This window comes from Malus domestica, chromosome 01, assembly GCF_042453785.1.
Source record: "Malus domestica chromosome 01, GDT2T_hap1".
NCBI lineage: Eukaryota > Viridiplantae > Streptophyta > Magnoliopsida > Rosales > Rosaceae > Malus > Malus domestica.
Window position 1 is genome coordinate 17,471,109 of NC_091661.1, and position 23,081 is coordinate 17,494,189.

General features: G+C 39.4%; 3 protein-coding genes across 4 annotated transcripts; all 3 read right to left on the reverse strand.

Annotated features, from left to right (window-relative positions):
* Window positions 1-869: 869 nt before the first annotated feature.
* On the reverse strand, window positions 870-5,548 carry LOC114822770 (ferric reduction oxidase 2-like). Of its 2 annotated transcripts, XM_070823898.1 has the most exons (9): window positions 5,215-5,548; window positions 4,976-5,078; window positions 4,721-4,775; window positions 4,578-4,624; window positions 3,884-4,118; window positions 2,561-2,888; window positions 2,133-2,376; window positions 1,314-2,026; window positions 870-1,170 (listed from the first exon to the last, which is right to left on the reverse strand). In XM_070823898.1, the coding sequence occupies exons 1-9, from the start codon at window positions 5,420-5,422 to the stop codon at window positions 1,031-1,033; spliced, it is 2,073 nt and encodes a 690-aa protein (XP_070679999.1). In that variant the 5' UTR covers window positions 5,423-5,548; the 3' UTR covers window positions 870-1,030. The 2 variants fall into 2 exon arrangements, with proteins under 2 accessions (XP_070679999.1, XP_028953747.1); XM_029097914.2 differs by having other exon boundaries at window positions 4,578-4,775; window positions 5,215-5,547.
* Window positions 5,549-14,385: 8,837 nt separating this feature from the next.
* LOC139193979 (probable receptor-like protein kinase At5g24010) lies at window positions 14,386-16,212 on the reverse strand. Its single transcript, XM_070817949.1, has one exon. It carries the CDS (start codon window positions 16,003-16,005, stop codon window positions 14,593-14,595), a length of 1,413 nt encoding a protein of 470 aa, XP_070674050.1. The 5' UTR covers window positions 16,006-16,212; the 3' UTR covers window positions 14,386-14,592.
* A 1,165-nt stretch (window positions 16,213-17,377) lies between these two features.
* LOC114822790 (uncharacterized) lies at window positions 17,378-20,338 on the reverse strand. Its single transcript, XM_029097958.2, has 3 exons — window positions 19,383-20,338; window positions 17,822-18,364; window positions 17,378-17,664 (listed from the first exon to the last, which is right to left on the reverse strand). The coding sequence occupies exons 1-3, from the start codon at window positions 20,226-20,228 to the stop codon at window positions 17,557-17,559; spliced, it is 1,497 nt and encodes a 498-aa protein (XP_028953791.1). The 5' UTR covers window positions 20,229-20,338; the 3' UTR covers window positions 17,378-17,556.
* Window positions 20,339-23,081: the final 2,743 nt, after the last annotated feature.

Below are 23,081 nucleotides of genomic sequence, written 5' to 3' on the forward strand. Positions count from 1 at the left end.
TTATGAAGAGGCTGCTCCCAAGAAATTCTAATTAAGGGAAGGGAAAAATTTGATATTTCATTATTTGGTATGTTTTGCCAATTTTTCCTTTCCCCTTCAACATTGTTACATTTGACGTTGAGCAATTTTGGTTGGAGCAGGATTCTCTCAATTCTTCTCATACTTTGTTTTTTGTCTTATTGTCTTTATATAAATAAAAAATCAATATAAGATGTTGATGTGATTTAATTGTAGCCGTTCAAGTAGGAGGAGAGAAAATTGGAGATAGATTAAGAGAGGAGAGAATCCTCCTCCATTTTGATTGTTTAGTTTGCGGATCCATTGCGTTTTTGTAAGATCTATGTGGGTAGTTACTATGGAACCTCCCACTAAACTCAGAACATGTGATAAAATGAATTGCGTTTAGTCTACTCCACATCAATTCTGCATCAGCCAAGCTAATGATTTTCGTGACCAATTTGGCAAAATAACACAACATGAGACACAAATAAATGTATAGGGGCAAAGTCACACAACAGCAAGTTTAAGGGGCAAAATGAAATTTTAATCAAAAGCACAAAAGGGAATACGAACAAATAAGCTTTTTACTTTTATACAAAACAACATTTGGGATTTTTTTGGGGGTGGGGGTCTTCGGCTAGATCTGATCCAGAAACAACGTATGCTTATAAATAACTTTTAATGTAGATGTAAAAGTGTAGAACTATTTGAGTTAAAAGTATCTTGCGTCAACTCAACTGAAGTAATTCAGTTCATGTTCAAAATATCCTCAGTTTACTGTTAATTTATTCAATGCAGAGTTTACGCTGTCCATTTTTGTTAAAATTGTAATTTTCACTCGTTCAACATTAATAAGGAAGAAAGATCAATAAACAACACCAGAACATTTTTTTTCATTGCTATACTGCTACTTTGTACATTTACCATGACAGTTTTGAAATCCCAAAAAAAATTAGGACATATGCATAAAACAAATACACAAAAGGTTCAACTATACTTTTATTTTATGTGTAGAAATGCATTTAGTCGATCACCAGCTAAAGCTGATTGACTCGAAATGCAGATTTTCTGCCAAACCTGATGAACAAATAGTTGCAACTTCATGCCTCAATGTCTTTGGACCACTCGCAAGAACTCCAATACTTGATCCGTTGCACTCAAATATCAACTCTGCAAAACCAAAATTAAAATAAAGCAAATGTGGGTTAGGCTAATTGGCCTGGACAGTGTGCCACTTCCTACATCCAAATTCGAGCCCCCTTGAGGTCTGGTTTTCTTTTTGAGTATGTAAGTGTGACAGTAAAATGACTTACTCTTCAGGTCTGGTCTTCCACCATAGTGCACACTTGTTGCTTGTGCAAGAGACTGTTGGGGAAGGCTTTCCAACTCCCTACCAGCATTGTAAAACAGTGACTGTGGTGTCCCCATTGGTGATGGCCCTTCCATGCTCTGAATCTGCTTATTTTCCATAGCATTCTTTTTCTTTTTCTTGTTCCATAAAACTGCTCCACTAGCTGTTGAGGCTATAGCAACACATGTAACCAACATGTTAAGCACAGCTCTTATAGAATACGAAAATATCTTGTTCGAATTGTGATCAATGGGGTAAATGTAGTATCGTGTAATAATCCCAATCAAGATGAGGAACATGATGAAGGAAGATGTGATGATTAAGGCTAGCCAGAGCCAGTTATTTGTTCCCAAAATTGGTGATACAGGTGCATCTGTTGCATTTGGTTTGAACCATATGGATCGAACGGGCTTCAAGCCATCTGTTTTTGGTTCTGTCTCTCTTGTCACATAGGCCTGGATTTGGAGGTTCAGGTTGGACATGTCGATTGAGGTGCTGAACATTGGAAGAATGAGGTCTAGCATGGTGAGGTCCAATGAGTTTTTGAATGCACAAATTAGGATCACGTTCGGAACTTTGCATTTGAATGATGTGCTCAGCAGGAGGAGCTCCCGGATTATGGATATGAATGGGGTAATGCCGCTGCCTCCACTCACCATCACAAGGGTGTCATGCCTACAGAAAAGATCTCATTCAATAACTTTGTACTCGTTAATATTTGTAAAAGACCGAAATTTAGAAAGTAGAATTAGGGAATTATTTGTTTCGTTGTGTTACAAACCTTAAAAACTGGGTTGAAGCAGGTCCATAAGGCCCTTCTACGGCGACCTCAATCTGATCGGTTGGAAAAGGGGATGAAACCATTTGACAAAGCTTCTTTGTCCAACTTCCTTCACTTTTGACAACGGTGCTGATCATTTCTGGTTCCAAACTACTGTTGGAAGTAATAGTGAAAGGATGCCACTGCATCTTGGAAATACTAGGTACATTTATGAACATGACGCTTGTTGGATTATATTTCAGGCCTAACCATATAAAAGAACATGGGGAAAACGTGACTAAGTAGACATAAGAAATCATATTATTCATTGTAAGCATATCTGTGTGTTATTCTGGACTACAAAGTCAAATAAAAATCTTCGTTCTCTGGCAATATAACATGTTAGACTTTTTGTTTACATTTTTGCATAAGTACTTCAAAAGTGTTACCTGGGGTCTTGGCCAAGTTGAGCTCTATGGTTTCGCCTGGTAAAACACGCGCGGAGACTAATCGCACTCTTGTTTGGGATTGTAAGAATCTCAAGAAACGATCGACCAGGAAGAGGTAGAAACCAGGGAGCATAATGCAAGTATAGGTAATGCCAACGTGAAGGATAAAGAAGATCACGAAGAGGATGTAAAGATAATGAGTGTAGAAGAAGAGCTCAAACATTTGACGCCTGATGCGAGGGATGGTAGTTGCCCACATGATCAGTCCAGGGAGCAAAGACAGCTCCCCAGCTAGGTTTGATACGCCAATTTTATCCCATCTTATCATCTGCATTAAAACAAAACAGATCACAACACCTTAGTGATGGTCAAGAACATGTATGTAATGTAGAAAAGAGAAGTACTGCAAAAGGAGAAAAACATAGGTCCATAGTACATTAATCATTTCTCTTTCTCTTTCTCTTTTACTTTATTTTATTTACAACTTTTTATGAGCAAAACCATTTACCACAGCTCTTGGGCGCATGGACAAAGTCATACCACCATTCTTTAACGGTTGTGATATTCACACATTCCTTTTTATTTTTCACACATTTTTTTAATTTTCGGTCGTTAAATCGGATAAATTGAAGAAAATCAAGGGACATAAATTAACAAGAGGTATGTGAGAAGTAAAAAAATAGTGTGTGGATAGCACACCCCTTCTTTAATCTTATAAACCAGTTTGGTATCACTTTCGCGTCCAAGCATTTTGGTCAACCTTCATTCTCATTTGAATACTAGGACAATATATTTGTAGTGAGTTTGATACTTAGTTGAAGGTTTTATTTTTTATTTTTTTATTTTTTTTGTGATAGGACAATTTTGTTGTTGATAAATTAACTCGTCATAAAAATACGTTTGTAAAGATCCGTCCAAGAAAAAAGGAATTGGCTACAGTATTTATAAAAACTATTGGGTACTAAGTGAAAGTCAATCTTATAAAAATGCATCGAAATTATTTACATGAGACAATTTAAAGGGCTTAATCACATTAATATCTTAAACGAGTCTCACTTGACTACTTCAAACTCAATTATGTTTCATTTTGCCATTTACCATCAAAATCCATTAATAAATCAGTCTGTTTACTTGGTATAGATTAATACTATCCTGACCATTTCAAATCAAAATTAATATTCCAAATAAGAAACAAATAAACTCTAGCAAAAAAGGTTACTTGGCACAAATCTCACTTAGAATCAAAATTTTCAATTTCAATTTTCTCAAAAAGAAAAAGAAAACAACTAAGTGAATATAGACTATATAGTGTGAACAAATTACCTGGGAAATTTGATTAGTAGCAGCCCAGTAGATGATGTAACAAAGGCCATGAGCCGTGAAGAGTGTCATGCCTAAGTGTCCAAGCCATATATGGTACTTGATGCTACCTTCAGAAGTGAGACCAAACAGTGCCAGAACCGAAGAGCCACGTGCCACAGGAAAGAAGAGAACGGCGAGGCATATGTTCCCCACGAGCCCTAGCATCAATGCTGCACTCTCCAATTTAGGTTTCCATCTGGCAACATTATCACAAAAAAAAAAAAAAAGTTAATCCTAATTAAATGTACTATTTTATTTAATTAATGTCAAGTTTTACCACGATTCCGGATTAAAAAAGGCACCTGCACATTTTTTTTTTCTCTCTCTCGGTATGTTTGTATTTGTTTTTAGTCTTTGACTAGAAAAAATAAATATTAAAAGCGCACCAATGAATAAAATAAACATAAGTACGTAAAAAGAGAATAATTTGTGCTTTAATCCGTTCCTTCTAGTTTAGATCTTGGCACTCCATTTTTTTTTTTTTGAACAATCGTTATTATTTACATTAAGGGAAGGATGTGAGCTTAGCCTTAGTGTAGATTGGGGCTCCAAATTGTTCTTTATAATTTTCAAGGGCTTTAGATGGGGGGAGGGGTGCATAGTTCATAGCTGTAGGAGTGCGACAGAAGCTAGGGTATTAGTACATTGATCTTACATATGTTCATCGGGGTGCTTTGCTGCTGAGATTTTAGCAAAACTGCTCTGCAAATACATTGAAAATGACCAAATCAGGAGTGCAACGAACATGGCGAACAAGGCCAGCTCTATCCCAGAAACAATTCCTAAGGGGCCTTTTACCAAAATAGGCTGTTTCCATACTGCAAACCGCTTTTTCTTTCTGTCATTGCTTCCGCTAATAATCGAAATCCAACAACAAAAAAAACATTATGCCGATTTTCTTTCGTCAATAAATCATTGTTTATGTTGTGAGACTGTGAATATGAATTACACATTTTGACAAAAGTCAATAATCTAATCTCCAATTCACAGTCTAACAATATAAACATCTTCTGATAAAAAATAATTTCCTACTAATTCACTTATGTCACGCACCTTTCCATTTTACGATCATTCAACTGGTTTCCCAGGTGAAGATAGATACAACCCAACACCGCAATGAACAAAATGGGAAATGTGTACACCAGAAGATTTGCACCTGCTTATATAAATACAAAACAAATAATTAGTGTATAATATCGCTTGTAATAAAAAAAAATATACATAAAATAATCAGAAAACCTTTAACTAAGTCCTTCAAAAAAAATTTAATCAAGTTAATCAATTATTTGAACCTGCTGATCCCAAAAAGGTACTTGAGTTAGCCTTTCGTCTGATTTGAGGTCGCCAAATCTGCTTATAAGTGTTGGTAGGCATCATGAACCAAATAAAAAGAGTGCCCAAAAACACAACAAATACTGCAAAAAGCCTTATTGCTCCCCTCACAATACGAATTCCTTCATGGGAAGGAGATGAACTTTTCACAATCTGCACTGCATCCATCTCTCTGCAATTCTCTCACTAATTTTTTTTTATTTTTATGGGGTATATTCTTTCAGTGACTTTAATTGAGAATATTGTTTACGGAATGTAATTGTAGGAGGGAATAAATTATTTTTATATAGTAAATAATAAAGGAGTAGTTTTCCCAAAAAAATAATAATAATAAAGGAGTATAGAATCTATGCTTTGGATTTGTTGGCACTATGGCACTTGTCAATTTGGAGTGGCTGATGACAAAAGCTGATTTTCAAGTCAACCACACACATGCAAAGATGAAGCAACATTTTTATGATGATTCATTGCATGATAAAGATTATTATCCGAAAAAGTTTTTGGGACGGGATATTAGTATTATTAATTTATATGCTATATATAATATAAATAGACGTTAATTTACATTTTTTAAGATAAGATTAATAAGTAAAACATAAAACGCTACGTGATAATATTATGCTTGAAAGCTTGTTTATTTTTGAGGTTAGAATAAGATAAGATGTGGTAGAAAGTTTGTGGCCACGTGACTTGTTGCAATATTCGTAGGCAAGCTTGTGGCTTATGTGTGTGCGGCTTGCATGCTAAATAAATGGCAACTATATTTACCTCGTGGATTAAACATCCCTAAACTGTTGACTCTGTCTTGTTACACACAAAATCTGGGCGGATCAATGCGGTTATGAAGTTTCTTCTTTATACACTTTAATTTTCCATGTTAATAGAAATTTTACTTTTTACCTTTTCTATGTCAAGAAAATCAGATCATGAATAGTAACAAAAGTTATACAAATCTTCTATTTTAAGGAGCTTTATTAAAAAAAGATCAAGGACCGAACTCTTACCGTAAATGTAGGAAGTACCATAATATTGAAGCTATAAACTCAAGAGTGGTGATATATTTATCATCTATTTGTATATTCCCTCTAATAAAGATAGGGTCCACATATACATATAAATAGATGGAAAGAATATACAACAACAACAACAACAAAGCATTTTTCCACTAAATGGGGTTGGCTAAAATAGATGGTAAGAATATCATTTTTGTAAACCCAATCGACCTAGTGCTTATTTGGCAAGTGCTTTTAAATGACTGAAAATATTTTTAGAGAAAATGTTTTTGTGTTTCAAAAGCAGGAAGTACATAAAGTGCTTTTCTAAAATTAACTTGTATTTTTATTGAGGTTTGATTCCAAATTTTTTTTTTATATATCTAAAAACACTTTTAGTCATTTAAAAACACTTGTCAAACGAGCCCCTGTATGTATTTACACCCAAACTCATACCGTAAACGCGAAAGCATGTACCTTACCACTAAAGCTATAAACCCATCGACCTACATATGTTTAGTCCTCTAAACCCTACGTAGAAGAGTTTCATTTTTCTCATATTTATTAAGGGCCAAATCTTAACTCCGCCGTGTAAGTTTATCTTACATTGCCGGTCCCAAGCCCGGATAAAGGAGGAGGGGGAGGGCGTCAGGTAGTCGACAGCCGGCACTCCATGATTACGACGAATCCTTATGAAAATGAATCAAGAACGAAATCGCGCTAAAGCTAGGGCGTCACCCGTAAGTGGCGCGCTGTGTGGCCCGAGCACAGTGATAAGTGAGCAAGGGTCGTTGTATCTCCATCGGCACCCGGATGCAGTGTTAAATGAGCAAGGGGGCTATAGAAACTTCTTTTCGAACGACTCCACTCAAAGTTGTTTGGGAGATTGTAATAGGACAAGAACTTATCAATGTGATTAGTGCGTACGCACCTCAAGTAGGGTTGGATACGAGTTCGAAGGAGAAATTTCGGGAAGACCTTGGAGACTTGGTGCAAGGAATTGCTCAGATGGAGAAGTTATTTATAGGATGAGATTTAAATGGACACGTGGGCAGGGAGACAAGCAACTATGGAGGTTTTCATGGTGGCCATGGTTTTGGGGAGAGAAACGAGGATGGGGAAGCTATCTTGGATTTTGCAATGGCATATGATCTCTTCTTAGCCAACACCTTCTTTAAGAAGAGAGAAGAACATGGGATCACCTACAAGAGTGGGTCGTCAAAAACACAAATAGATTTTCTTCTAATGAGGAAAGGGGATCGTATAACTTGTAAGGATTGCAAAGTTATACCAGGAGAGAGCGTGGCTAATCAACATCGCTTGTTGGTGATGGATGTACATATCAAAAGAGTGAGAAAAAAGAACAAGACTTGGAAGTGCCCAAGGACTAGATGGTGGAATCTAAAAGAAGAAAAACAAGCCATTTTCAAAGAGAAAGTAATCACCTAGTGTGTGTGGGATAGAGAGGGGGAAGCTAACCAAATGTAGGATTCCATGGCTAGTTGTATCCGAAAAGTAGCAAAAGAGGTATTAGGAGAGTCCAAGGGCTTTGCCCCACACCAAAAGGAATCTTGGTGGTGGAATGAGGAGATACAAATAAAGGTGAAGGCTAAGAAGGAATGTTGTAAAGCCTTATACAAGGATAGGACCGATGAAAATGGTGAAAGGTATAGAAAAGCGAAGCAAGAGGCGAAGAAAGCTGTGAGAGAAGCTAAGTTAGCGGCTTATGACGATATGTATAAGCGACTAGATACCAAAGAAGGAGAGTTGGATATCTATAAACTAGCTAGAGCAAGGGAAAAGAAGACAAGGGACCTAAACCAAGTGAGGTGCATCAAGGATGAGGATGGAAAGGTTCTTGCTACAGAGAACGCGGTTAAAGACAGATGGAAAGGTTATTTTCATAATCTTTTCAATGAAGGACATGAAAGGAGTGCTTCTTTAGGGGAGTTGAGTAACTCAGAAGAGTGTAGAAACTACTCTTTTTATCGTAGAATCCGGAAGGAAGAAGTGGTTGTAGCTTTGAAGAAGATGAAGCATAGAAAAGCAGTAGGCCAAGACGATATACCAATCGAAGTGTGGAAAGTTTTGGGAGAGACAGGTATAACATGGCTCACTGACCTTTTCAATAGGATTTTGAAAATGAAGAAGATGCCAAATGAGTGGCGAACGAGCACTTTGGTGCCTATCTACAAGAATAAGAGCGATGTACAAAATTGCATGAACTATAGGGGTATTAAGCTAATGAGTCATACAATGAAGCTCTGGGAGAGAGTCATTGAGCATAGATTGAGGCAATAGACACGGGTTTCGGACAACCAATTCGGGTTCATGCCAGGGCGCTCAACCATGGAGGCAATCTATCTCTTACGAAGATTGATGGAAAGATATAGAGATGGGAAAAAAGATTTACACATGGTCTTTATAGATTTGGAAAAAGCGTATGATAGGGTCCCAAGAGACATTCTTTGGAGGATTTTAGAGAAGAAAGGAGTACGAATAGCATATATCCAAGCTATACAGGATATGTATGAAGGAGCAAAGACTGCCGTAAGAACTCATGAAGGACAAACCGAAAGCTTTCCCATAACTGTAGGATTACATCAAGGCTCATCCTTAAGTCCTTACCTTTTTGCGTTGGTAATGGATGTGTTAACAGGACATATTCAAGATGATATTCCTTGGTGTATGCTTTTCGCAGACGATATAGTGTTGATAGATGAAACTCAGGAAGGGGTAAATGCAAAACTTAACCTTTGGAGAGAAGTGTTGAAATCTAAAGGTCTTCGCCTAAGCCGATTAAAGACAGAATATATGGAGTGCAAGTTCAGTGCAAATGGAGGCCAAAACGAGTTAGGGGTGAGGATCGGAGATCAAGAAATACCAAAGAACGACCGTTTTCGTTACCTAGGATCTATCTTGCAAAAGAACGGAGAATTAGATGGAGATCTCAACCATAGAATACAAGCTGGATGGATGAAGTGGAAGAGCGAATCCGGCGTGTTGTGTGACCGCCGTATGCCACTGAAGCTCAAGGGAAAATTTTATAGGACGGCAATAAGGCCGGCGATGCTGTATGGCACAAAATGTTGGGCGGTGAAGCATCAACACGTACACAAAATGGGTGTAGCGGAGATGAGGATGCTTCGTTGGATGTGGGGGCACACGAGAAAGGATAAGATTAGGAATGAGAATATCCGGGGTAAAGTAGGAGTAGCCGAAATTGAAGGAAAGATGAGAGAAAATCGGTTACGGTGGTTTGGACATGTGCAAAGAAGGCCTACTGACGCTCCAATTAGAAGATGCGACTATGGGACAGAGGTTCAGGGCCGAAGGGGTAGAGGAAGACCTAGGAAAACTTTGGAAGAGACCCTAAGAAAAGACTTAGAGTACTTGGATCTAACGGAGGACATGACACATGACAGAACACAATGGTGTTCTAAGATTCATATAGCCGATCCCACTCAGTGACTTGGATTTTCCAAGTCTCCAACCGAGAAGTTTTCCTTACTCGGGAAATTAAGGGAACACTACCTCAACCTACATGCTCCACTCACAAAGCTTCAACAAAAGAAAATTCAAAGAACTTAGCGAAGAAGGCTTTGGTGTATTTAACACAATACGTTGAAATGAAGGAAAGCTTATTTATTGATATCCCCGATAAGTTACAAATATGTATATATACTTGAGTCAAAATAAACAAACAAGAGGGAGCCTTCACAAAGGTTGCTTAGGAGAAGTCTCAGCAGTCGGTAGAGCCCCAGAAAGAGAAGGCACCGGAGGGGGATCATTCGGAGCCTCAGTACTAGACAGAACCCTAGAAGGAGGAGGCATCAGAGGTTGATCATTTGGAGCTTCATTACGCGGTACAACCCCAGAAGACGAAGGCAATAAATGCCTTTGGAACAAACCTACAAATCTCTGATGATCAAGTAAAACCTGACTATTAGATTCCTTCATCTGGTCAAGCTTCCTCTTCATGTTTGTAGCATAGTCATGTGCGAGCCGGTGCAACTGTTTATTCTCATGCTTGAGCCCTCTAATCTCCTGTTTGAGACTCATCACTTCAGCCGCCAATGATTCAACTTGGCGGGTTGGAGCAAATAGGCGTTGGGCCATATTAGACACAGAACTTGCACACTGAACACTGAGAGCCAGAGAATCCTTAACAGCCAACTCATCAGACCGTTTGGAAAGTAGTCTGTTATCTTTGGGAGTGAGAAGGTTCCTGGCCACTACTGGAGCAGTCATATCATTCTTCATCACGGAATCCCCAACGGTAAGAGGACCAGTAGGGGAGACGAAGGATGGGCGCCATATGTTGTCTGGAGAAGGCGGGGCTGCCTCTTCAACAAGGGTCAAGTCAAAACGACGGTCGGAGGGGCCAGACATTTTCAAAGGTGTTGAAGAGAGAAGAGGTCGGATAAATCAAGATCTTAGAAGTGCAAGAATGGAGCTTCTACTGGTGGATATTCAAGTGTGCTTTGGAACTTAATGTCAGCCCCTATAAAAAATCTGCACTCGACGAAGCTTCAGAAATCGAAGAGACACCTGCTCAGAAATCGAAGAGGCGTTTGCTTTCTCAAAAGCTGGGCTGCTCAAATACCACGAAGGCCGATCTCAGAAATCGAAGAGGCGTTTGCTTTTTCAAAAGCTGGGCTGCTCAAAGACCACGAAGGCCGATCTCAGAAATCGAAGAGGCTTGCTTTCTCAAAAGCTGGGCTGCTCAGAGACCACGAGGGCCGATCTCAGAAATCGAAGAGGCACCTACTCTTCCAGCCTTGTCAGCACTTGTCACACGCACACTCAGCTTTGCGGAAATTATGAGCATTCTGTCGAACATTTCTGGCGAAGTAGAAAGCACATGAATCGTACTGTTCAATCACCCACTTCCCACACGCAACAGTAGCTCATGGGTACCACAGATAACTTTTCCAAAGTTCTCTGACAAAGTTGAGACACGTGAAGCTTGCAGCTCCCACTACATCGCTCTGACCAAGAAGGGTAAAAGAATAGCAAAGAAACAACACTAACAAAGTTTAGACACATAAATTTTGAAGGTCTAGCTACCATATTATTACCCACAAGGGTAAAGGAACAGTACCACTGCTGGATAATTGGAAAGCCCCGGTGTGTCAACCTCTGTGCTTCGTGGCAAGGTAGACTAGCAAACATGCCCAACCTTTACTCACATTCAAGAAAACACTCCCAACAAGATTGCTTGCTCCAAAATCGAAGAGGCACCGCCCTCCGAATCTCGAGAGCCAAACTCCCAACATGATTACTTTCTCAAAAATCGAAGAGAGGGTAAAGGAACAGTACCACTGCTGGATAATTGGAAAGTCCCTGTGTGTCAACCTCTGTGCTTCGTGGCAAGGTAGACTAGCAAACATGCCCAACCTTTACTCACATTCGAGAAAACACTCCCAACAAGATTGCTTGCTCCAAAATCGAAGAGGCACCACCCTCCGAATCTCGAGAGCCAGACTCCCAACATGATTACTTTCTCAAAAATCGAAGAGACACCGCTCTCCGAATCTCGAGAGCCAGACCCCCAGCAGGATTGCTTTCTCAAAAATCGAAGAGGCATCGTTCTCCGAATCTCGAGAGCCATATCCCCGACAGGATTGCTTGTTCGAAAACCGAAGAGGCACCACTTTCCAGACTTCAAGAGCTGGATCTCCTTGGATAAAGTTTGTCTGTAATCTTCACACGCAACATCAGCTTTCCAAATACCACTGACCACTTTTTCAAAGTGCTCTAACAGAGTTAAAACCTGTGAAGCTGACAGCTCCCACTACCATGCTATGACCAAGCAGGGTAAAGGAATAGCATTATTACTTGATGTTAGGGAGACTTCTATATATGTCGACCTCCATCCCCAACGGACAGGCAGACCTGCAAAAATGCTCAACCCTTCCTCTTATCTGAGAGGGCACTCCCAACGAAGCCTTTCGAAATATTCAGCTTTCTTTCCCCCCGATAATACCTCTGTAAACAAGCTATACTAGAGCAAGAATATCTCATATCATCATGGTTAAAAGCAAGAGTATCCCATATCATGCTTTTTCCCTGTCTTTTCCTTTGGCCTTGTTCTTACCTGTAAGACAAGGAGAAAGAGAGCAATCAGTCAGCACTTGGAATCAAGCTTCCAGCCAGGAACTGATTGCCTGGAACCCCTTACCTGATTACTTACCTGGTATTGCTCTCGAGTACTCATCTTCAACATCTTATGCTTCCAGGGAAGATACCGCATCTGCCTGAGGAATAGATAGGGCAAGTGAGAATGATACAAGGAAGCATGTGGAAACAAGCGTAACAACACACGTGCCGATACATGCACTACTCTGTCAAAAGCAAAAGTATCCCATATCAGCAGGGTCGAACGTACTCTAGATTTTATGGACTTGTTTTGACCCTCAAATTTTTCAGTCGGCCTTATACTCTGGAGGAAACCAGAAAACCCTCCAGCCCAGTTCAAGAATAAGCCTGTGGAAAGTTACTTCTTCAAAAGCAAAAGTATCCCATATCATCTCTTCTCATTTTTCTTCTCTTTATCCTTCATGCTGCCTGCAAGATAGGGAGAATGTGAACAATCAGCCGGAGCTCTGATTGCTTACCTTGTATGTCACCTCTTTCAGCAGATCCCCTAGCTCGGCGACTTGGGGGACTCCTACTACATGGTTTGTATCGCGCTTGACCAAGCCTGAAACTACAAGTAAGCTTCAAGTGAAATTGATACATTACCTTGTGCATCTCCACCAGTTACAGATACCACCCCTGGATGGAGGAATAGTACTTCCAGAAAAGATGCCACACCTACCTATGAGACAGATAAGGCAAGTCAAGACGATACCACACTCCGGTACTTAGAAGTTTCGTGGTTACGAGATCATTCTCCCACAATATTTCCTAATGTCATTTGTACTAAATCATTCACTTGTACTCACTAAAGGAGAGCTTGAACCTATGTACTTGTGTAAACCCTTCACAATTAATGAGAACTCTTCTATTCCGTGGACGTAGCCAATATGGGTGAACCACGTACATCTTGTATTTGCTTTCCTATCTCTATCCATTTATATACTTATCCACACTAATGACCAGAGCAATCTAGCGAAGATCACAAAAAGTGACCGGTTTCGCTACCTAGGATCTATCTTGCAAGAGAACGGAGAATTAGATGGAGATCTCAACCATAGAATACAAGCTGGATGGATGAAGTGTAAGAGTGCATCCGGGGTGTTGTGTGACCGTCGTAGACCACTGAAGCTCAAGGGAAAATTTTATAGGACAGCAATAAGGCCAGCGATGTTGTATGGCATAGAATGTTGGGCGGTGAAGCATCAACACGTACACAAAATGGGTGTAGCGGAGATGAGGATGCTTCGTGGGATGTATGGGCACACGAGAAAGGATAAGATTGGGAATGAGGATATCCGAGGTAAAGTAGGAGTAGCCAAAATTGAAGGAAATATGAGAGAAAATCGGTTCCGGTGGTTTGGACATGTGCAAAGAAGGCCTACTGACGCTCCGGTTCGAAAATGTGACTACGGGACAGAGGTTCAGGGCCGAAGGGGTAGAGGAAGACCTAGGAAAACTTTGGAAGAGACCCTAAGAAAAGACTTGAGTACTTAGATCTAACGGAGGACATGACACAAAACCGAGCGCAATGGCGTTCTAGGATTCATATAGCCGACCCCACTTAGTGGGAAAAGGCTTTGTTGTTGTTGTTGTTGTTGTTGTTGTTGTTAAAGGCCAAATCTTGTACTCTAAACACTAATTTGTCGTAATTTTTTTCTTCAATTTTTGCCTTGAAAATTATTAGTAGGATTATCAGTTCTAACAAAATTATCCAGTACACACAAAACTGAGACATGCATATTAACATGCTAAAGTAATTGGAAATACCTTATCAACAACTATAACAAAATTATCCAGTGCATAGTATACAAACCTAAATAAGAGCAGAAAAAACTGCAAAAAGCTGTTGCAGTGAGAACTGAAAGTATGGCAAGCCACCCAACTGAGCAATCGCTGGGCGTCCACCGTGAAACGACGGGAAATGTAGCAAGAAATTCATACAACTTAGACTGCGGCATTATCCGGAAATATTCTCTGGCCAAACCGCATAACATATTTTGCTGCTAGACCGTGAACTAGAACCATTGATTTGATAGAATCGTGTTACAATATCTGACACGAGATCATTACTCGTTACATACGCAAACGTAACGTGAATTGTTTACATTATCATACAACCTATTACCTATAGAATACACAATACAACATTCATATTCAGACTCAAACTTATCAGCTGGTGTTTATTGATCCTATACTGCTGTTCTATTTAACCGAAAGCTGTGTGTTTCCATGCTTGAGATTAACTTCTGAAACACTTGTGGGCAGTTTCGACCATCCCACGAATTCCTTCCCGCTCATCCTCCTACGCATGACCAATGAAATACTCAGCAGCAAACAGGCGGCAGCAACCAAAGGAACCGCCGCACCAACATTTCCTTTCGGCCAGTTCCTCAGAACCCACCCGGCACAGTGCTTGCCGTCAAGACTCCCCACGGAGTTATTCAACCTCATGATCTCAATCCCATTCAAAATCCCATCAATTGCATAAGGCATACTCATATTCGAAGGTCCTGCACTTACGGACAATACACCCGATTCCTCTCCATCAACCACGAAATCCGCATAGAACGGAGAAGCCAGCATATAATTCGTTGCCATAGACAAATCCAAATTCTCATATGCCAATTTCCCATTCACATAAACATTGAAATACAGCAATCCGATCGAAATGCTAGCAATGTCACAAAAATGCAACCGAACAAGATATTTATATCCTCCAACAGCAGGAAAAACCCATGTCATATTGACATTCGGAATCGAAGCATTCGAACTATGAATCAGCCGGGCAGTATTATACACATTATCAGGACCAACTTCCCTGCTAGCCCCTCCATCCTGATAATTAATCCGACCACCAAAATACACCCTTTCCGACCCGGAATCCGATTCCAAATACTCATCATCAGTAACCCAAGTCCTCCACAGAGAATCATTAAACGGCGTCACTTTCGAACCTCCCACATTAACCCTATACACAACCTGAAGCGCTTGCTTAATTAACCCGTTAAAATTCTCAGCTTTCTCATCACTCACAAACTTTGCTGTATCAGCAACAAGATCCTTAGGCGCAGAAATCACCTCAATCGCATTCACAAACGCAAAGTTCGATTTTTTTGCAGGAACAAATTCAATTACAAGCTTTTTGGTATCGACCCAGATCAAAAACTCCATAACCATGGGGATTTTTGCAGCTCTAAAGTCGGTCAAAGCCACAAACCCATTGACCAAAACATGAAATTGAGCATCATTCCAATCCAATTTCAAAGAATTAATGGTCTGGAAATGGAGGCGTACCATGTGGGTCCCCGCGTCGCGGATCTGGAACTCGTACTTGGACGGCCGCCTGAAAGCCCTGGCGGTGCTGTAGATTTGGGGCGAATTGGGAACTGGGTTTTCATTTCTGAGAGAGATGGAGCGAGTTGAGGAGGACAGGGAGGAGTCGGGCTTGGACGAGTCGGGAACGAAGCGGCGGTTGTCGACGGTGGATTCCGCGGTGGAGCCGCAGTCGACGAGGTAGTTGTCTATTGGGGAGAAGGAGGAGCGAGAGAGGGCGGAAATGGTAGAGAGAGAAAGTAGGGAGAGAGAGAAGAGGAGCTTTCTGTACGGAAACTCCATGAGAGGGGAAGTCTGCAGAATTCAGGAATGGTGGAAGAGGAAGAACGAGACCTTAGTTTCGGGTGTGTGTGTTTTGAGGGGTGGGAAAGTCCGAGTCGTCGGCGGGACCCACGCGCTCGGGGCTGATTAGCTGGACGTTTTGGGTGGACTTGTCCACGTCGGATTAATAAGTGGTGCGGCACAACTGTGTTCTGCGTGTATGTGACCACTTTTGTCGACATCATTGATCAAACCTTCCTGGAATTTACAGGTTGTAAATTTAGATGGTCGACTAACCTTGTTTCTAATAGCCAAATTATACGTGCAACTTTCTCAAACAATAGAGAGAAAATATTTTAGTTTTAAAATTGAATTCTACTATACAACGATGTAGTCGTCAAAATAATCAAAGTCTTGTGGACCACGCATATAACCAAAACAAAGATTTGGCTCATGTTGTCACTTTAGATATCGATTTGGAGTTGTAAGGCATGGAAGAAAGTTGAATTAATTGCGTCGAGTATGGGTTTGGACAGTATGAAACCATGGGTTAACACACACAACTAAAACAAAGAATTGGCTCATGTTGTCGCTTTTGATATTGATTTGGAGTTGCAAGGTGTGAAAAAAAGTTGAATTAATTACGTCAAATTTGGATTTAGACAGTACGAAAATATAGATAGCCGGTATGGTGCTATGACTCTCTTCAGGAATCGGGAGAATGTGACGGGGTCACTGTTTTGTACATTTAGGTTGGTTAATTACTACAAACTGATTAGAAGTTTGCTAATTTTGGATTTTACTTCTTTAGATAATGCTGTTAAACTCCATGAGCATCATACTCCATGGAATTATAATTTGAGTGTTTTTGTGGAAACGAATTTGATTGTGGCAATGAATCTAAAATGTGGAAATGATTCTTTTGATCGTGAAGTAATCGCTCACTTTGCCATACTTGTTTAGACTACAGCACAAACTTAGGTCAGCACCTTCTTTGTCTTTGAGTATGTAAGGGTTTTAGATAACTAAATGGTTTTCCTCCTAGAACAAGAAAAATTATTTATCCGAAATGAACACAATTATAATTTCCACCCCCATACATAACCACAACTTACAAATTTATAATTTACAACAACAAAAAAACCCAAAATTTACATTTTATATCCATCTTGACAACTTACCTGCAACCCTCTTAAGGTCCTCATTTTGAGAACCTGTTAGGACCAAATGCATATTAGCCATAAGATTATATTGTCAAATAATTAAGTCTTTAAATCCAAACTAATATAATCTTATAACTAATGGGCATCACATGTCCTCAAAATAAAGGCCTTAAGACACCAGGTCTGTAGTTGCAACATGCATGAATGATAATTTAATATGAAGGTATAATTGAATGTAAATTCCACCTTTATTTTTTTATTTATAATAAACTACATTTTCTAATCAGCATAAATATTCGAATACAAGGGCATGTATGGTAACTAAATTTTCTCTCTCTTTTTTTTTTTTTTGTATAGTAAAATTGAACAAAATTGTGACTCGGGAAGGCTCTTAAAAATCATATAAACTTTACCTCAGTTCAACCGCTTCATCTTCATTGCATGCTCCTACCTCAATGGCCATGGTACCTTGCTTCTTTTTACTTGGCAAGATTCTGCAACAGTTTCTCCTTGGAGACTGTTCAAATTACAAGAACATACATTCTTTAGTAATGGGTGCCAACTAACTGAATGAAATAAATTAGATGTGAAGAAAAACTTAACCGCACATCAATCAACGCCTCGCGCGTTTTGTGCTGAAACACTAACATTAATATTTTCTTTAGATTGATTACCTTGTCCCATATATGCGGATCATATGCTTTGTAGACTTGTACTCTGTCAATGCGAGAGGGATTTGCCATCTTCCAGTTGCATTGAGGATTTGGCGCTTGATCACGAACATATTCAGTTGCTGTATGATTTGTATTTTTGTTGTACACAGCATTCGTCAAGTAATACACAAATGGTTTTTGACAAGGGTGTCTACTGACGGGACGAGTGTTGAATTCGTAGCCAATGAAGTCAGCTTTCTTGTACCAATTGATGAACGTTCTGGCAGGCTGTTCTATTTCTCGGGGAGAGAAAATGCCCCGGAATATTTGAACCGCATAGCCCCATGAAACAGATACAGTCCAGGATCGGGTCTTGTCGTAGCAAATGGATTGTTGAACGAGTCCGGCCGGGTCGATCTTCATGGGAACGTTAAGCCTTTGTAGGGCTTGGACTCGGTCCATGTTGGGGAATATAGGATCAACGACATCTAGGTGGTGAAGTGACACAAGGGGCGCGACCGGATGAGCTGCTAGGAGTCCGAACACGCTCCCATATACATCAAACTAACACAATTCCACAAATGAAAACAGAAGTATGAATGATCAAATAAAAGACTGGTCTAAAATTGTTCAAATGTACACACATTATTTGAAACTTGAAATGATCAATAATTCACTATTTTATTAGGAATATCGAGTGTCACCCACCACGATGACTTTGCACTATGGTCATGTGCTCATGATAAATTTTATAGGCCCATGTAGGTTCATCATCAATTTCACCGATATTGTTCTAACTTAATCACTTATTACTAGGTGTTGTGTTTTATTACCAAAGACCTCGGTGCTATTAGAGGTAGAAACTCTCACATATTAACTATATATTATTTTGTCATATAACCGATGTGAGATTCTATTTTTCACGGGTCATGCAACTCACGTTGGAAATTTGTGTACAATCAATTGAAATAAGATTATGGTTCAAAAGGAATTCCAAAGGATTAGGTAACAGGAGTCCATGTGTTTAGTGAATCATATAAAGACACCACAAAAGGCATATGCAACATAAGTCAACAGTCAATTATATATATTATTGGACGGTGGTAGACGAAGTACTAGGTCACCCAACGCCACCAACAAATTCCAATCATAGTTTATTCCGTTCCGTTGGAAAGGAAAAATAAACAATACGTAGTAAATTAATTAAAGTGAATGTCGAACTCTTGATCTAATCTAATCCGACACTTCACATACTTCTTAGTTTTTTGATATAAATAAGTTGAAACAAACTCTTGGAGGAGTGGAAGTAACGTTAAGAATGTGTAATCCGAAAAGAAACTAACCATTAATTGATGATTAAGCCTTATGAACTAACAAAAGGGTTTAAAACAGAAACGTTTTGATTCAACCATAAATTTGTATTTTTTCACAAACAAAAAAGATTAGCAATTTCGACATTTGTAATTATTACACCAGTCCAAATCATCAAGAAAACATGCCATAGATTTTTCTTCACCTTTCTCTATTTTCTCAGTAACCAAACAAAAAAAAAGAAAAGAAAAGACAGTGACATTAGACTAACCTGGTGAAACCCTTGTTCTTTGGTTAGAGGAACACCAAGCTCAGCCATACAAGCCTGAAGCCTATCATCCGAGCCGTACAATCCAGTATACCGAGCAATGCACTTGTCTTGCATTTTCTCTAGGGCTCTGGCTAGAGGGTAACTTATAGCAATCCCACCTCCTCCATAAGCCATATTATGTGAAAAATAAATGTTCTGCAAGTGACTCTCCGACGAGCTTCCGATGTAATAAAATTGGTTATGGTCATATTTCTGCAAAACCTTAACCAGATTTTCAGGAACAAAAACTGTGTCATCATCCCCCATCACAAACCACCTAACATTCTCCATGCCTTGCCTGAAATTCTCCGTAACAATACGTGACAAGCGTATGGCTGACTTGTGGCCTTTACGGTGAGTGTATGCAAACTTGGAAGTGTCACTAGATATCTTTATTGGCGGCAAAAGGTGTTCATCCTCCGGTTCAACTTTTACTGGCTGATCCATCCAAACATTGCCTCTCATTTGGTCCGGCCTCCACCATAGCTTCACGTATTTTTTTCTACTTCCCCACAGATTGGCCGAGGCTGCAATGCCAAACACTATGTGGGATAAGTTAGTTTTGGGCTCTTGGGGTTCCAGGGTTGCCTGTGCCCGTGGGGATATCGGCTGAGATGGGGTGGCGGGAGCCTCGGATTGGAGATGGGAGGTGACAGAATATTGTTCCCTACAAAGATTGGAAGGTAAGACAGATTTTAGAGAGTAAGAGATATAGGTGAAGGAGATCACAAGCAAGAAACATATTGTGATCTTGGTGGAGGTCCATGGGTAGAGGCTTTCAGCTGGATCTTTCAGATTGATTTTCATGACGGAGAGAGGCTCAAACGTTTGGGTTTTGGTTCACAATTTCTAAGAGAGTAAAGAAGAAACGAGAAGAGGAAGTCACATATTTTGATCGATTTTTCTAACTTGGTAGAATTTTAAAGAGCAACAAAAAGCAAGAGTTGGACGGTCACAGTCAACTAGCTAGTAGATAATTGAGGCCATGTGGTTGGTCTATCTGGAAAAGAAATCTAAGGACTGCTAAAACACGAGAGCGTAACCTATATACAGAATGATATATCATGTGTCATTATACAAATAGTTAGATATGTGTGCTAAAAAATTAATAACTTAAAAAATAAAATTTCCTACCACTTCTATTAAAACATGTGATGTACAACTTATATTCCCGTCACAATGAAAAATTTCTCATAAAACACGACTTTTGTTCATAATCTCCGGCGGATTTCAATATACTTTTGGTTCACTTGAAAAAGGTTTTTGACTTTATTATGCCATGGATTTTATTGGTCAAATAGACATCTCACTTTCACACTTTATGTCTTTTTTTGGTCTAAATATTTATTTATTTTATAGGATATTTCAAATAAATGCTCTTAGTATTTGAGCTATAAGTTTTTTTTTACAGAGTTAGTAAAAGTTTTCAGAATTCATATATATTTTATCTTTTTTTTGTTACTCATAGATTTTATCCTGATAGTAAGTTAATATTTCGGTTGATAAGTTGAAGTGATAACTTTGAAGTTATATTAACAAGGGATTTGTGCAAATGTTGGATTCCTCTACAGGTTAGGAACTTAGGAATTAGGACCTTTCTTTTCAATCCACTTCTTTTCGGTTTCAAACTTTTTCATTCTCTTCGTATAGATTAGCTATAGAAAAAGGTCTTTTATATTTCATTCATTCACAAATATACAATTTATAAAAATACAAATACTCAATGAACCTTATAGAAGATTCAATACAATGAATCTTTGATTGGACACCAATAAATCTTCCCTACAATGAATCTAATGTAGAAGATCCAATAAACCTAATATAGAAGATTACTGCAACTCATACTAAGATCTGGTGGTATTCTTCTTTACTTAGAAGTGAGAGGGCTGGTTTGGTATTGCTGTGCTTTGAAAAAAAACTGCTGTGAGAATAAGCGGCTGTGCTGTGAGAATAAGTGGCTGTGAAATAAAGCCAGTAGAGTGTTTGGTAAACTTTTTTGTGAAAGTGCTTTTGGAAAAAAAATCAGGATGATAGTGTGTCTTTTCATTAAAGGAGCACTGTAGCTCCGTGTGCTTTGAAAAAACTGGCTTTTTTTCAAAGCAGCAAATAGAAGCTTCAGCTTTTCCTTTGATTTTCAACTTATTCTCACAGCAGCTTCCAAAATAAGCCTTTTTTTTTCAGTTTACCAAACACAAAAATGACCCTCAGCTTTTTTTCACAGTGGTTTTTTTTAAAATCACCTCAATCCCAAACGGGGCCTTAGGTTCAAATCTCGTGAATAGCGAATTCGATATCAAATTAGGCTGACCATTGTGTGGTTTAGCCGAACTCCCCCTCCCCCATAGTGTAAAATATCGATGTACTAAAAAAATGTATAGATATATATATATATATATAGAGAGAGATAGAGAGAGAGAGGATTACTAAGACCTACTCTAACTAGGGATGGACAACGGTTATGCCGAGCGGGTAACTGCGGTTATTTACCCATAACTATTTATGTTCATACCCACATAACCGTTTACCCGTTGGGTAATTACATAAATGGTTATACCCATAACCATAACCGTTTATAAACGGTTATCCATACCCATACCCGTGTACCCATTTAACCATAACCATTTACCCATTTAACCATAACCATTTACCCGTTTTTTCGCCCGTTTATCCTTTTTTTACCCATTTACCCTTTTTCGCCTGGTTATCCTTTTTTTACTCATTTATCATTTTTTTCGCCCGTCTACATTATTTTTTTTAACAATTTGAAAATTACAAAAGAAAAATTTGTCATAATTTTCATTTTCTGACAATTAAACACCGTTATAAGTATATTTTAGCATACATTTCCCTATTTTAATAATTTAAGTTCGAGTAAATTACATAGTAGCCCCTCAGGTTTGAGGTCAATTACAACCCCATACAACAACTTTAAAACATTTCACTTTCATACATCCAGTACCATTTTATTTCAAAATAACACCTCCGTTAGATTTTCCATCCATTAGTCTGTTAAATGCTGACGTGGCTGCCACATTTGTGCTGATGAGGCTGCCACGTGGCAAAAAAAATAATTTTTTAATTTTTTTTAATCTAATCTTCTAAATATTAAAAAAAAAAAAAAAAAAAAAAAACCTGAAAGCTTTACCCGCAACCCCCAAAACCAGAAACCAATTAATCCCAAACCCACCTCCCCATTAATCCCCCCAGAAACCTAGCGCAGCAACCTCCTCCTCCCCCCACCCCCCAACGAACCATTCCCGTCAAATCCCCCTTCCCCCGACGACCCACTCCCGTCAAATCCCACCCCCTTCCTCGACGACCCACTCCCGTTAAATCCCCCTTCCCCCGGACGACCCACTCCCTTCAAATCCCACCTCCCCCCCCCCCGACGACCCACTCCCGTTAAATCTTCCTTCCCCCCAACCCGAGCCTCGCCTTTTCCCTGCAACCCAATCCCACAAATTCCACCTCCCAAAAATCATTCCCTTCACCATCTTCATCCCCACTCCCAATCCCAACACCACCGAACTGTGTGGATCTGAGTTCGCGGGGGGTGGGGGAAGGGGTTAATGGGATCTCAACCCAGAAAAGAAAAGCAAAAAAAAAAAAAATGCACAAATCTGGGATCTAGGTTCGCGAGGGGGGTGGGGGAAGGGGTTA